Source organism: Brachyhypopomus gauderio, chromosome 2, assembly GCF_052324685.1.
Source record: "Brachyhypopomus gauderio isolate BG-103 chromosome 2, BGAUD_0.2, whole genome shotgun sequence".
NCBI lineage: Eukaryota > Metazoa > Chordata > Actinopteri > Gymnotiformes > Hypopomidae > Brachyhypopomus > Brachyhypopomus gauderio.
This window is the reverse complement of record NC_135212.1, coordinates 47,916,309-47,931,702: the sequence shown is the minus strand read 5'-3', so window position 1 is coordinate 47,931,702 and position 15,394 is coordinate 47,916,309. Positions and strand designations below refer to the sequence as shown.

Below are 15,394 nucleotides of genomic sequence, written 5' to 3'. Positions count from 1 at the left end.
AGGACATACACCAACTCTCCCAAAGACACTCACTACAGATGCTTGGCACCTTATAGCTGCACATATTCGTATATAATCCACTGTGGAGGAGAGTGAAGAAAGTGTCAAGTTGCAGCACACTTCAGCCGCGGTGCTTTCGCAGACTTACAGACTCACTGGGCGTCCACACTGTGGGTCTGTGTTGCCGGCACAGTTGCGAGGCACAATGCATCATCCCGTGAAGCTTTTGAGAATTCGGTGCTCCTCGAACCAGTACTGTCACTACTGGTGTGTAGTGTTTCTACCACTGATCACAATCAGCTGACAAACCACACTGCACGCTTATGAAACCCAGCAAGCTCCTCCTTCAAGCCACACGGTCTGAAATCACTCTCCCGATTCACTTAGCCACACAGGGTCTGGAGTCACTCTCATGAATACAATTAGCACCCACAGAGAGCTGAACTGAAACAGAGCAGCAGCACATCAACGCGAGCGAGGTGAGCATAATTTACTGTGTGCGGCCCCCGCTGGTGTCAGTGTGGCCCCTGCTACGTGGTGTCGGTATGGCCCCCGCTGCGTGGTGTCGGTACGGCCCCCGCTGTGAGGTGTCGGTATGGCCCCCACTGCGTGGTGTCGGTACGGCCCCCGCTGTGAGGTGTTGGTACGGCCCCCGCTGTGAGGTGTTGGTACGCCCCTCCCCGAGTGGTGTTGGTACGGCCCCCGCAGCGTGGTGTTGGTACGGCCCCCGCTGCGTGGTGTTGGTACGGCCCCCGCTGTGAGGTGTTGGTACGGCCCCCGCTGTGAGGTGTTGGTACGGACCCCGCTGCGTGGTGTTGGTACGCCCCCCCCCCCGTGTGGTGTTGGAACGGCCCCCGCTGGGTGGTGTCGAGGATCATCCAGAAGACAGCTGCCCTAGCTGGACACAGCTGGAGGGAGGAGAAGTAACACAAGCTCGGGGAGCAGCTGTCAGTCCTGTGCTCTCCTCCAGGGGGCGTTCACGCACCCATCCACACGAACGTCTTCCTCAGGTCCCTCAGTGCTCTGCTGGTCCCGTATTTGCTCCGTGGCACTGCCCCCCCCCCCCCCCCCCCCCCCCCCCCGGGGAACTGGAACCGTCAGAAGACCCAAAGAGATCATGGTGGCTTTACGTGTCCTGTGGCCATCGGCTCGCTCCAGTGAGAGGGAGCTGATCTCTGGGACTCCGGCTGCTTGTACAGCAGGATGTTTGTCGTGGGGCTGTGTGATGCACCAGAGGGCCCGGGTCCGCTCCAGTGGGTTAGCGCATTTCGACCCGGTGCCGGCGCTTCCTGCCAGGCGGGCTTTCTTGTGGCACAGCCCTGGGGTTCTATTGTTAGCCGCGTTGGGGCTCTATTGTTAGGGCAGGATTACCCCGTTTTACAGCTGCCAGCAGCTTCACTCTGGCCATGACACTGCAGCAAATGACCTCCCACATCACCCTTCACCACCAACTTCTGGATCAGTACCTACAATTCTGTATTCATAACCACTGATGTATAAAGTATTTATATATTTTGTCCTTTATAAAATACAAATTCAACTAAATTTGATTATATTAATCCAATAATACAATTAATTTTACAATATTAATCCAATAACACAATTCTTTCTTATCTGTATTTTATTGGCTAACAGTTTTATGTCCCCATGATTTAATCAATGGTATTTGGTGAAAAAAAAGATTCTTGTGATTTTCATTTGTAATGTTTATATAAAAGCTGTAGACTGAGTCTTGACTAACAACAGAGGCCACAAAACAACCTTCATGAGCCCAAAGATGAGAAATTGAGACCAGAATGCTAAAGCTGCTCTGGCCCCGCCCCCTAGACCAGAGGCACCAGCCAATCTCGCCACAACACCGCGCTTGGTGTCTGGGGGATTTCAAAAAGAATCAAAAACTTTGAAGGCTCCCGAAGGGATTGAATAGAAAGAAGGCACAGAAAGAGGAGGAAAGAAATGAATTGAAGAGTGGGATTGAGGATGAGAGCAAAACAGAGGCCGTGAGAGAAGAAGAGACGAGAGAAGAGAGACAGAAGGGAGACGTCTCATTTTCCACACACTTTCTCCATCTGGGGAGGAGGATTCACTTCCTGATTGTCTTCACTGGGACAGACCTGCACTCACTTGCACAGTCGCACACAGAAGCACCTGCACACAGAAGCAGTGTCTGAAGATGCTTACGTGCTGATGTTATGATGATATTCAAGAGAGGCGCAGAAAGGTTCAGTGTGAGAAATCTGAATTGGAGGTAATCTCCTCTTCACACTTTTTTTTAGAGGTTTATACATAGGCTCTTCCCAAGGGAGCCCTAGCTGATAGAACAGGCAGGAAGGGATCAGTATCTCACCTCAAGGTCAAAGTTCTGAGAACATCCAGAAGCTCATGGCTTCTTCTATGTAAAGAATACACAATACGTATTATTAACTCAAAGAAAACGGGTTTCATTCACAACACGTCGGATCAGATATATCCATAACTGTCATAAATTCTGAAGATTTCGCTTTGCCAGCAGGTTTGTGACAAAGATTTATTAATGAATACAAAATAAAACAATCAAGGACCAGCAAAATCTGCCAGGTCATTAGACTTTGCGCATGTGATCCATCTTTCATTTAGTCCTCATAAATGCGTCATGTAGAGTACTACACCAGAAGCTAATGCTCACGTGTTTGGCCAAGTGTTGACACAAAACTCTCTGCCTCCAAACGTGCCAGATGCCAACAAAGCATTCATGTGTTTCATACGTGACTTTTAATAACCAGAAAATATCAAAAGTGCTGGAAATGCTTGTATGGTCTCACAGGTAAAGGTGGTAGGATCTGGATTTGTCAGTGGAATACATGCAGCATTTTCCCATTTATCCTCAGTTTTAATCATTTGTGAAGCTTAGGTGTTAACTTGCCTGGTCCCTTATCTAAAGCTTCCTCGAATCAAGCTCTGACTCCCTATTGTATTTGCACAAAGCATTTTTCCCTTATTTAAGACCTTTCATTTCAGCCATTATAGCGTCTGAGAGGAAATGTGGGTGAGCTGGATTAGGAGTCCGTCTGAGCTGTGAACCTGTGCGTGATGTTTGCAGCCTCCTGGTCTGCTGCGCTGCTGTTTCGGGGTGAGAATCACCTCGGAGGAGAGTGGAGGTCCTTCACGCTGGGCAGTGCGAGGGGGAAGGGTGGAGTACGGTCACGGCTGTGACACGGCGTGTTAATGTAGGCTGGGAATTAGCTGCCACACATGTTTATCGTGGAGGTCAGGGAGTTGAGCAACCCCACTGCTGTCTTCTGTTTAACATTCCAACTCATTTCAAGTTGTACTTGGTGAAACAGGGAAGAGCTTGATTTATGTGCACAGACGTTTAGGTGCTCACGTATACATTCATGTACTGTGCCTTGGTACCAAGAGGCCTGCAACATATGCTAATTGCCATCAAGTAAAATCAATGAATTTGTACAACAGAATTTGAACGGTGGTCCCATAGGGCAAAAGTTTGCTCAGTAAACTCAAGGACTTTCTTAGAGTATTCTCATCTTAATAGCTTAGATGCAGAGAGGACGTACTGAGAAATGGAGCAAACCATCTATCAGTAGTCTGGAACAGATAGTACAAGCGTACAGATCAGCGCTGTCACATCAATAAAAACACGCAGGCCAGTGTTTGAAGGACTGCACAAGTAGTTTGTCAGTTTGAATGTCAAATGCATTAAATCAGATACCAGTTTTGCACATTTGTTGTTGCCTGGCGTGACAAATCGATCCTAATTGCCAACTATAATAATTATGTTAATGTTGATGGCCCGTGTTACCACTCAGCCAAATTGCAAATGAACAGATTAAAAAGAGCTTGTTACATTTCAAAGATTAAAGAAATAAATAACAGGAAATATGAGAGGGAAAAGTGCGAGGAAAAGAAAGACAGGGATAGAGTAACAGTGACAGGGGTAGAGTAACGGAGACAGGGGTAGAGTAACCCCTGTCATTACGAAGCTGGGAAACCTCTCAGGCAGAGGCTGGTGAAGAGGCTGGTCAGGGCAGATGTTTCTTCAGACAGAAGAAACAGATTAGATGAGTTTCCGGGGAGGGGGGTGGGGGGTGGGGGGTGGTGTGTTTGGGGTGGTTTTTTTTCCTCCCACTCGCTGCCTCTCCACCCCAAGCTGGCTGGGGTAGGGCAGGTCGCAGAAGCTGTCAGCATGTGGACACGGAGACCCGTCTGTGATGACGGGAAGACACGAGGCAGGAGGGAGAACGTGTCATGGCGGCAGCGAGTCACTCCTCTCCTCCGGCTCCCTCCAGGGGAGATCCCGCTCACCTTGCTCACCTCTTGTGAGTTCAGCCCTGGGCCTCCCCAGCTGCAAACGTTCCAGAGTCCATCCATTCTGAACCGCTGATGGGTATGATGCACTGACGCTTCGGCGTGAAACTGTGGGTGATGTTGGAGAACCCAGGAGTCCTGAACACACTGATGGGCCTATTCATCATGCCGTGTTTGCCCTTGTGAAGCAGAGGATAGGACTTGGGACGTATGGATGTTTATTACATTAAAAACATATCTGCGGCTTCCATGTAGAAACGTATAGTGCAGGGGTACTCAACTGGCGGACCGCGGTCCGGATCCGGACCCGAACGCAGTCCTGTCCGGACCCAATTTCATTCCTGATTAACTGGATACGGACCAAAACCAAACCCTAAACCGTAGCATTTATTTCAGGGCTATTGAAAAAACACTCTGTCACGAGTGTTACGTTCGCCACCCCCGCTCAACAACTTACATTTGCCGCCAACATCACCCCCCCCGCCCCCCGCTCAACAACTTACGTTCGCCACCCCCCCCCCCCCCCCCCAGCTCAACATTTGTCCAAAATGTGTGTAACGTTCCCCTCATTAGCGCCGAGGTGATGCAGATCACCACATGGTCATGCCCGTTGTTTCGGTGTCTCCTGTCACACTGTCCTCCGTAAGCTTTATTTTGGGCGTCCCTGCTGCTAGTACACTCTCACGTGACGTGATCAACCCATGTTTGTCCCTGCTTGTCCTGTATATTTAAACCCTGAGTTCCCCAGCCATGATGGCTGTTATTGTCCCGATCGTTGTTGTTGTTTTTGTTGTTGTACCTAATCTTCATAAATTCTGTCAATCTCCATTATATTCCCTTGTTCTGTTTTACTTTTTCCAATAAAAAACCACCTGCATTTTGTCTCAGCATTTCACATTCCCCCACCTCACAGTGTATTAACAGGGAAGGATCTCACCAGAACTGTTGTGTCCTGCACAGACAGACTTCAGTAATTCGCTATTTCATTCTTCATCTCTTCTTTCTTAAGAACATGTGAAGTGTTCTCACAGCCTACTGTAAACAACCTGATAATACATATCACTTTGGCAACGAGCTGACTTTATAAATACTGTATTGGATGTATCTAATTTTCTGGAGTTTCTGAGCACAATGTTTGCATTAAATTCATTAAGCATATATAAAAATACAAAAAGATATAGTGTTGTGAGGCTCTTTTGCATTTGTAATAGTTGAGAATAGTATTTTGTAGTATTTTGCTCATGATGTTCAAATGTAGTGTTGGCAAGACTGCAGGAGCTGAATGAATGATTAGACCATCTACCTTTTGCTCTGTGTGTTTTCATCCACTTAACAGTATTCGTTGCAGCATAATGAAATAACTCAGCGTGTTGGAAGGAGCCCGCTAGGTCACACTGTGCTTACGGCAGGAGGCAGACGCGGTTTCCTCATCAACTTTTAACACTTTAGGGCCAGTAAATGCAGATTATTTTTTAACTTTTCAGACAGATGTGTGCTGCGTCAAATTTACATAAAGGGTTTAAGCATCTGCAGTATTGTATATGCTCTGCAATTATTTGCATCCTTTGTGCATTACATATGTTGATTTATTTACACGACGACTTTAGAAGCACATCAGTCATAACTTTATTTGGGAATCACGTTTGAGGCAAAAACCCCTTATGCTTAATCCTGAGCTTGTCCGTCTGTCAGCGCGACGTGCTGTGACGGCTGGCGCGGTACGTGCGGCGCGCGCTCGACCGGGCTCGAATTGCCACCGCTAAGCGCCAGAACGGAACGGAGCACAACACGTGACCAATGTGTTTATCACCACGTTCACGCTTCGCACGCGCGTTGAGCCGCGCTCGCGCTCTGTCTGCTGCTGCATAAACACACCTGCGCTCCTTTCGCGCGTCAGTGTCCTCACGTACACCGGCATTAAATATGAAACATATGCTATCTTCCTTTTGCCTAACGGCAGATTTCAATGCGCAGGTTTTGAGTTTTTGTTTGTTTGTTTTTTTCCTTTTACTTTTGTGGTAACACAAGACTCCCCCACCCGCCCCCACCCTAATGTTTCTCTCACGGTCCGTCTTTTTCCACATGCAGGTGTTCTCCATCTGGGTTACGCTCATCTCCGGTGCCAGGGCAGAGCTGACATGCGATGCACTGATACTCCTCTCCACCAATCTCACCGGTGAGTGTGCACCTTGGTGGTGGTGAAACCACAACTTCCACTGAGACCAATCTTCTTACTTTTACTTCTAGACCAGCCTTCTTTCTTTTAATTTTAATGATTGTAATAAATTCCAAAAGACAGAAAATGGTCACCGAACTGTGCTCATATGCAAAGTACAGCAAATACTGATATTTCTCTATTCATTTTGTGTAGTATCCTTGCAGTGTAAACCGAATACCAATAAATACCAAATGGTAAAAATAAAAACAAATAAACTAGTGGTGTCAATTCCAGGTTCAGAGATTAAAAGTCCTTACCAGGATTTTGCTCAAGCTTGCTAGATTTTCTAATTAGCAATCCAGGTAAAATTAGTGGAAGCCTGAGCAAAATCCTGGTGAGGACTTTTAATCTCTGAACCTGGAATTGACACCTCTAAAATAAACAAACATGGGTGAAGCCAGATGCATGTACCTGAATGGCTCCTTCTTCAGCATATGGACTTACAGTATATATTATTCATATACTGAATGATTCATGTGTCAAAAACAACCAGGCACTTTTCACCAGTCAAAAGAGGAGATAATTACACAAGGCCAGAAAACAGAAAGTACTGAACAGCTGTGGAAATACACATGACCCCAAGGCACCATCAGTTCCAGAATGGTGGTGTTGACATCACATCCTGCCAGGCCTCCTCTCCTGACCATCTCTAAATAAACACCGAACATCCATATTTTGTTTGTTTGTTTTGTTTTTATATGCACTTTGGACATAACCTTTAAAATTCTTACCAAGCACAGTTATACATCAGATGGAAGAGTACATCGTTAACAGCACACCAGGACACCTGGTGCAAATGCGTGAGAAAATCTTACAGCCACGTGGTTGTTCTAGGAAAGTTAGCAACGACGTGTTCGTGTTGTTCGTCTGTTCTCTTCCTGTGGCCAGTGCCATGAACATCAGGATGTGAACATTGGCAGGAAACGTGACACCGTGTTGAGACTGGCGTGTGTCAGGGGGCTCAATAACTCACAATGGCTTTCCAGAACTGGAAAGGAGGTCTGCCATGACACCACCATAAACCTTCTGAAAGACGGTTTAGGCAACGTATCTCCATGTGCCTAGATAGATCTTCATTTTAAAACCCCAGTGAATTCACATCCTCATCCTACACGGAGCTGCCCACTTTCCTCGACCATACAGGTAACACGCTGACATTAACAAGTCCACAAAGTTCGGAGGTCATGCACGGAGAGTAGGCACGATGGTCGTGTTTGTGATCGCCCGGGCATGGCTCTGCAGATGCATGGTCGCCAAGGAAACAGCTGCAAACACACATGCCGCTTTCAGCCCAGCAGACACGAACCTAGCAGCGAGTATTCCCGCCATCCGAATATAATCATTCGGATTTCTGACAAACCATTCTGACAAACCATTCACTTTCTGATACTGCTATCATCACTGTTATGAGGCAGTGTTTACTATGACAACCGGAAGAAATTTGTTCAGGTTGCTTTATTTGTTTTGTATTTATTCATCTTGCTAATTTGTCTGCAAGAGGCTGAATACATTTGTATTTATGTCCTTTTTATTTCTGCAGTTGACACAGGCTAATGGCAGTTTTCCTGTATGCTAATTATATTTACATTGCAAAGAACCCTTTATATATTATAGATATAATGGGTCCTTTGCAATGTATAAGTAATACAAATATTCAGCATGTGCGCATATTCTACTCTCACTTGTAAAGGTTTAGTGTAGTTAACTCACTGGCAGCTCCACTGACTACACTGCTTGAGTTCCTGGACTCTGCCTAGGGCACTTTAGCTAAGGTAGCAGCTAAATTAGAGCCCAAAAATCTGCTTTTATGTCATAACATTGGCACTTAAAATGATCTCACTAATAGAAATGGCCTATAACCAGCCCTATAATAATCATTTATGAGACTACAGTACATATAAAGAGTTTGTCAATAGCTTTAACTGCTCCTTCGGTTCTGATAACTCCCTCTTCGGACATAATGGGGGCTAACGAGGTACATTTCAAAGTTATTTCCAGACACCAAAACAGTCCAGCACCTTTATGGATTAGCATCACCGTACATAAACATAAACCGGGCTTCATGCAGAACTTCAACTTGTATTCCATCTCGTACTAGTGATCCTTGGCTGATTGGTCTCTGGTGCACGCACCCCTATCCCCATCTCCTCACTATATCAGTGCTCAGTCATCTGTGCCATAACCATCTGTTCCTGGAGCCAGCCACGGATCCACAATCTGAGGCCCAAACAGCATGGTTCTGGGACAGAGCCTGCATGTGATATTTCTGCTGCCAATAGATGTTGTGCAATGCTCACCCGTAGACTTTTTCATTAATTATCTCCTGTACACCTTTTTTTGTCCTGTAAGCGAGTTCTCAAAAGATTGGTTACACACCGTTAACCAAGATTTTGTCCCATAACAATCTGTTTATGCATTTTTTGCATATTGAATGAATATGTATTTTCAGAATTTCTCCATCATCCATAAGTTATTTTTGTTACAGTTGTATGCCATTATGTATAGCATGGAAAGGTGGTACCATAACCCACCATGTTGGCAAGCTACTGCTGCATAATGAAGAGGAAGGAGAAATACAGGAGTACATCTTAGAAGTAGGTTTGTACATAATTTTAAGTGCCTCATTGAAAAAAAAGTATTATTTGATTGTTGTCAAATTAAATTACTCTGTCTATTAAAAACCAGGACCTGTTAGAAAAAATCTTTAAAGCAGATTCAAATTCAGCATCAAAAAAATTTGTGGGACAGAAACAGTTGACCAGGTTTAACAGGTGTGTGTGACCAGGTGTATACGAGTCTTGTGATGTCATGCTGTAGTAATCTGAGTGATCACCAGACCTCAGGGCTCTATGAGGTCGCCCAAGAGGCCGTCAGGGATCAGTCATCGATGCACTATTCCTAAACCACTCATCCCACAGATTTCCTACCATTCATCAATCATGGCAGGCCTGTCAGTCTGCCTGTACTGGTGAATGAGCATACGTGCTGCCATTAAATGGGTTCACAGAGAGTACCCCCGGCCCAAGAACCGAAATCTGTGCCTTGGGAGTGCTCTGCATGGGTCAGAGCAGAACTGATCCCCAAGCACCAGACCCATGGGGACCAGTACTGCAGTTCCTGTCCAGTAGCCATTTCAAGACTCAAGGGAAGCATGTGTTTATCCTCTGAGAACCAGACTCTCCCAATAAAGCCCCCAAAGCTAAACACAAACAAGGTCGTAGGACTCCACAGACAATCTCACCAAATACTCATACAGCTCAGCCAACCTAAACCAATCTTCTCATTTGTCTAGTGTATACAATTAGAAAATAATAATAATTTTTTTACAAAATGTAACCTGATCGAATCTAATATGAGCTCTGTGGGATAGCAGAACAGGCAAGCACTCCTTCTACAGTTTCATGAATGTCAGACAGAAAAGGAGATGTGATTGGTCACATCAGTTAAGACCCTCTGGTGGTATCAACTTGCGTGGGAGGACACAGACACAGACGTGTCAACAGCCTCATTCTGCTGGTCCTGACAACACCTCCTTTGTGCAGAAAATGATCAAAATCATCCAGCCTGTTTTATCTGGATGAGCACCTGGACGCAGGAGGATCCTCAGACCCAGTCAAACCGCCACAGCAGGTCAGACTCCAAAGCGTGGCCAGCACAGACCATTACGGTGAAGCCTGCTGAGATCGTGCCCTGCTGGCTTGGTATGTCCGAGGTCACGCCACCGGGCTGCATTCACCATGAGGCTTCTGTCGCTTCTAAAAAGCAGAGTGCACATGGATTCAGGCATTATGGCAAAAAAAAACAACAACAAAAAAACAAATCGGTGCCAATGTGAAAGGTAAAACCTATAATACCAATTTGTCATATTGTACTAAAGTCTGAAATTCATTCGATCACTTGAATGATTCGCTCAGTTACCAGGATTCAGCAGAACCATCCACAGATAGCTTAGCTTCAAAGCTAATATGGTAACTGCTAGGGGTGCACGATATGGACTAGAATTGCGATGTGCGATAACATTGTTGGATATCCCGATATCGATGTGAACCACGATAAATTAAGATAAAAATACAGAAATGTAGTGTCTCTCTGAACAGCAGCACGTTAATTTGTTTTGTTTTTTACTGTGTAATGAATCTAGAATAATTCCAAATATTTTGCAGGTTTATTCAACAATAGATTCAATCTAGGTTTATACTTTCACGAGTGAGCGACTCCGCACACCTCGTTAACCTCCGCGAACGGCGGAAGCGTTTAATCTTGCCGTGTCACATTCTTTGCAGTGTTGTCCGAAACGATATGTAGGCCTAGTAGTATAAAAAAACACCCCTCAAATACAGGGGAATGAACTTTTACCTGACCAATTTTAATGTTGCTTTGTGTTTCAGGTTTGAAAAGTGCTGGAATTTAGGCTAAAGTACTTGAAAATGCTTGAAATTGTAACTACTTCGTTTCACAACAAATATCTGTCTGACTGAACAATTCTCTTGTATTACGTTAACAAATACGAGCCTCTTGTAATTCCAGGACGAAACATGAGAGAACGTGAAGACGTTAAGATTGGGCGTTTTGAAAATAAATATCATTAAATAATGTGATAAAAAAGCGAATTATTTTGAATCATTTAGAGTATATGTATAAATATTTAATTCAATTAAGTTTAACGTGCTGGGAATTATTGAAATGGACCTTGAAAGTGATGTACAAGTGCTTGAATTCCACCTTGTATAGGTGTATGAACCCTGCAAACATGACTGTTCTCATTGCGCTGAGACGCGGCGCGCGCGAACTTACAAAATTCGAGAGGTGCACGACCTCGTGAATCGACAGCGCGCGAGGCCATTGCACACGGGCGAAGCCACCGCGATTACGTTATTTTCGCCTCCCGGACCCTCGCGCCGCATCAAGTGTAAACCAGGCTTAAACCAAATCGCGTGTCTGATGAGCGTATTCACCTCACTCCAGGGTTGCCAGGTCCTACAAAAATTTTCCGCACAAAATCTGCGAGTGTAAGTTGTCGGCGGGGGGGGGGGGGGGGGGGGTGGCGAGTGTGATATGGAGACAAATTAAGTATTATATCGCGATCGATTCTTAGTGTTGACTTGTATGCGGATGGATTTTCAAACAAGCCCAATTTGGCGTGAAAACCGCGAACCTGGCAACTCTGCCTCACTCTGCCTCTTGCCTACTTACGTCACGTGATCATAGTCTGCAGCGCGAATAGCTCCCTCTATTGCTGGACGAGGATAATGCAATTTGAGTTTGCTGTTATTCAAGGAGTTATCGTGGCTCTTTCGATGTGTTTATCGTGAAACTTCACATCGCGATAACGATAAAAATATGATTAATCGTGCAGCCCTAGTAACTGCAGTGGCACTTATCCAAAGGAATGAGTCAATAAACAGTGGATATCAAGCCAAAAGCACACTGACCTCTGCTACTGCCCATGGCCCTGCCCTTGGGGCTTTTCTTTCCTTCATTGATCCCAAATGATCGTCTTTAACAAAGTAATAAAATGTTCACAATGACTAATGGAAAACACGACTTCCTAGTTCATGATCAATGTCATTAAAAACATCCACAAATCTCTGCAATACATCCTTGTTGTTAAGTATTCCCACAGACCACATCCGCACAGAGAGCTTTGATCTCCAACCGCTCTGAAATAGAAGGAGATTCTGTAGATGGAGAGGTTCAGATAGGTGATACTCTGTAAGATGAACATGGAAGAGGCAAGTGGAAGTTCCATGGTGAGGCATACTTCTGATGCCACACTCTGGGGTAGTATTATAGAAGTAGTAGTAGAAGTATAAAAGTAGTATTATGGTAGTAGTATTATGACAGTCTTATGGTAATATTATTACAGTATTTGTAGTATTATGATAGTAGTATTATAGTAGTATTATGGTAGTAGTATTATAGTAGTAGTATTTTGATAGTATTACGGTAGTATTATTGCTGTGCGCACAGCTATGACAGCTGTATACTGTTTGGTTTTAGCTGTTATTTTGCTGTTTGCAGCTATGAGTTCGGGATGCCAAATCCCTTATTGGATATGGTTTCACCATTTTGGTAAAGACTGCTCTGACGTCCAATTTGGCAACTGCACTGGGCATACACACAGAACCGCAGAGTGCGCATTCAGATCTAACACAGTTTTCAGTATGACACACATCAGTGATTTTAGCCTACACCATGTAGTATGGCTGTCCCCCTCAGCCTCCCCTGGGGCACAGCTAGACACACTCTCTATCAAAGCCAACAAGGGGACTTGAAGGGGCACGCTGCAGTCACACATACAGCAGGGGAGGACCGCCAGCGCTAGCAAACATACAGCAGAGGCAAGTCGCTCACACGACCTTGGGCAGAAATTTGGAATATCGCTCTACTGTTGTCTTCTGCCTAGTGCGTCGTGCAGTGGAGTCCCACACATCCTGATCACTACTTAGGGTACCTGTGTGTCCTCAAGCACACTGTGCCCAGCTCGATAATTACTGTTGATAATTACTGTTAAGTGTGTTACAGCAGAAAAGTCCAAACAGGGATCGGAAACCTCCAGGTTGTAGAAAGCACATGGGATTTTGATCATAATACGTTTTGCAGTAATTGGGGTGGGGGTTTATTTGTTGAAAGGACAGCTGTAATGTTCCATTTAATTTGCTGGTTTTTTTTTAGCTCGCACGCTGCTGCTGTGGAACCAGACGTCCAGCTCCAATAATGCCACGGGTGAGTGCCCCATGTTGCCCCTGCGCTCACCTACACACACATCAAATAAACGGCGTTCTACGCTGTCTTTAAAAGTAAAGTTGCATGCAGATGGATGCATGCACGAGTTCATTCAACCGGTGTGTGAATGTTCAATTAGTTTCTAAAAATGGCCAAAGTTCTCACAGCTGAGAAATGCTTTATTTCTGCAGTCAGGCCTATTGCACAATTCTCTGGATAATGAATAGCTTGGCTCAGTTTAGATGTCGAGATATTTTTGAATCACATTTTGCAGCTTCTAGTGTCATAACTCCTACACGGCGCCACTGTAGGGCACCTGAAACGTATAGCCCTTAAATGAAAGGATTATTCTACATTACATTAAAAGTTCCTTGATCTCACATTCTATATAGTATTAATTTAGATAACCAACTATGAATCTCTGCATTAACAACAACAATAATAATAATATAGTTATTGTTAATACATTTAGAACTTTTGTCAATCTCGGTGGTCACATTCAACAACAGCACTGTTTTTGACTCATTGATGAGATTCTCATGTCCAGCTTTAAAGAATCTTTTTTTTTTTTCTCTAAGTCCATTTGACTGTTTTGACAAGTGAAATTCTACACCGTTGATGTGAATTCAAGAACATATACTGCACACTGTCAGCTGGCTGCTCTCACATCGTCTAGGTTAATAAATAAGAATTGAAAGGGGAGGATTCTTCTACTTCTCCTTTTAATGTTTTTTCTTTCTTCGATCAGTGGGAGTGGGTCTTTAAAGTCTAGTTGGGATTCAGGCTATGTGAGCTGCCTGCTCTGATTCTTGCCTCATTAATTAGTCTAGACTCCCTTTAGACTCACTGCGCTATACCTTTTATCCTGCCTCTGTTAAATGATAGAGTAGCTAAACCAATGTTATTCTCAAAAAGTAACCTGCTCCAATAACAACAAGGGAGTAAATGCGATCAAGGGAGCAAGGAATCAAGGGATCAAGGGAGCAAAGGATACTCCAAATGAGAGATAGCAGAAGTCTTTACAGCTTGTCAGGTTCCATGCTGTTCATTTCTTTTTGGACTGTTTGTTCAAATTTATGCTCAAATGTGGAAGATTAATTTATTAATGCATCGCTGCAAACACACGCACACACACTTCTTGTGGTTTAATGGGACTTCAAATGATACATAAAATGCAGTCTTAAACAAAACATAAATTTCAGTCTTTAAAAAATGGACCTAGGTCCCCATTGCTCTCAGCCAGGTGTCGGCCATTTGCACAGATCATTAGCTGGTGCAGGTTAGCACTGCACAATTCACATGGCCTATTTCCTGCTATGCTGGGCCCCTGTTAAGAGCCCCGTCCACAATAAAGTGTAAAAAATCAATCAGGACACTTAACCACCATGTCAAGGCAAACACAGAAAGATTCCACAGCCACCGATTACTCTTCTGTCTCATATTCCAGAGGACCAGCAAACCGATCTTCATAAACATACATATACAGCCATTTCAAGATAACGATGTATTTATCCTAAATATTCTTTTTTGTTCATTTTTTTTTTTGTCTTGTTTTTCCAGTTTCCACATCAAGTTGGTGGCATTTTTCAATACAGACCCTGGAGACCGTCTCTCCCATTTCAGATTCTAAATCCACTGAACTGGGGGAGATTGGGCGAGGCTGAAGCTAACACTACCTTACTCGAATCTTGCCACTGTCTATTTTAAAGACCACGCTAACATTTCATTGCATGTGTGCACACTGGGGAGAACCCGGGCCGCTATACCCCTCCTGTTGGTTGTGCAGACATGCCAAAGCAGGCAGTGCGAGAGGCAACCATGTGGTCTGTATCTCCTCGTAGACGCCGCGGAAGCACGACTGAGGTTCAATCCCTTCAGTACTGCTGGCAGCACTAAGCTGGATTACCAAGCCCTCACCACGCTTGCTTCATTCAGATACCCAGGAAAATGCGAACCAGCACCAAGATAAATTGCATCTCATACTCTGTGGAGCTTGGTGCCCACTGGGGCCGTGGAGGTGCGGGCAAGGTGAACGTGGAACGGGATGTGATCCCAGGGGAGGATTAGGAGTGTCAAAAGGACACAGAGACTCCTCTGCCTACGGACACCGCTACTGATAATTACGTGATTTGGAGATTCATTCTG

The 15,394-nt window shown here is 44.8% G+C and overlaps 1 protein-coding gene across 1 annotated transcript in view; it reads left to right on the top strand.

Moving 5' to 3' along the window:
- Positions 1 to 15,394, top strand: part of crhr1 (corticotropin releasing hormone receptor 1) — a 103,126-nt gene that overhangs the window by 28,735 nt on the left and 58,997 nt on the right. Inside the window, exons 2-3 of the mRNA XM_076997170.1 lie at positions 6,394 to 6,481; positions 13,199 to 13,249. Coding sequence (XP_076853285.1) covers positions 6,394 to 6,481; positions 13,199 to 13,249 — 139 coding nt within the window. The remainder of the gene's footprint in view (positions 1 to 6,393; positions 6,482 to 13,198; positions 13,250 to 15,394) is intronic.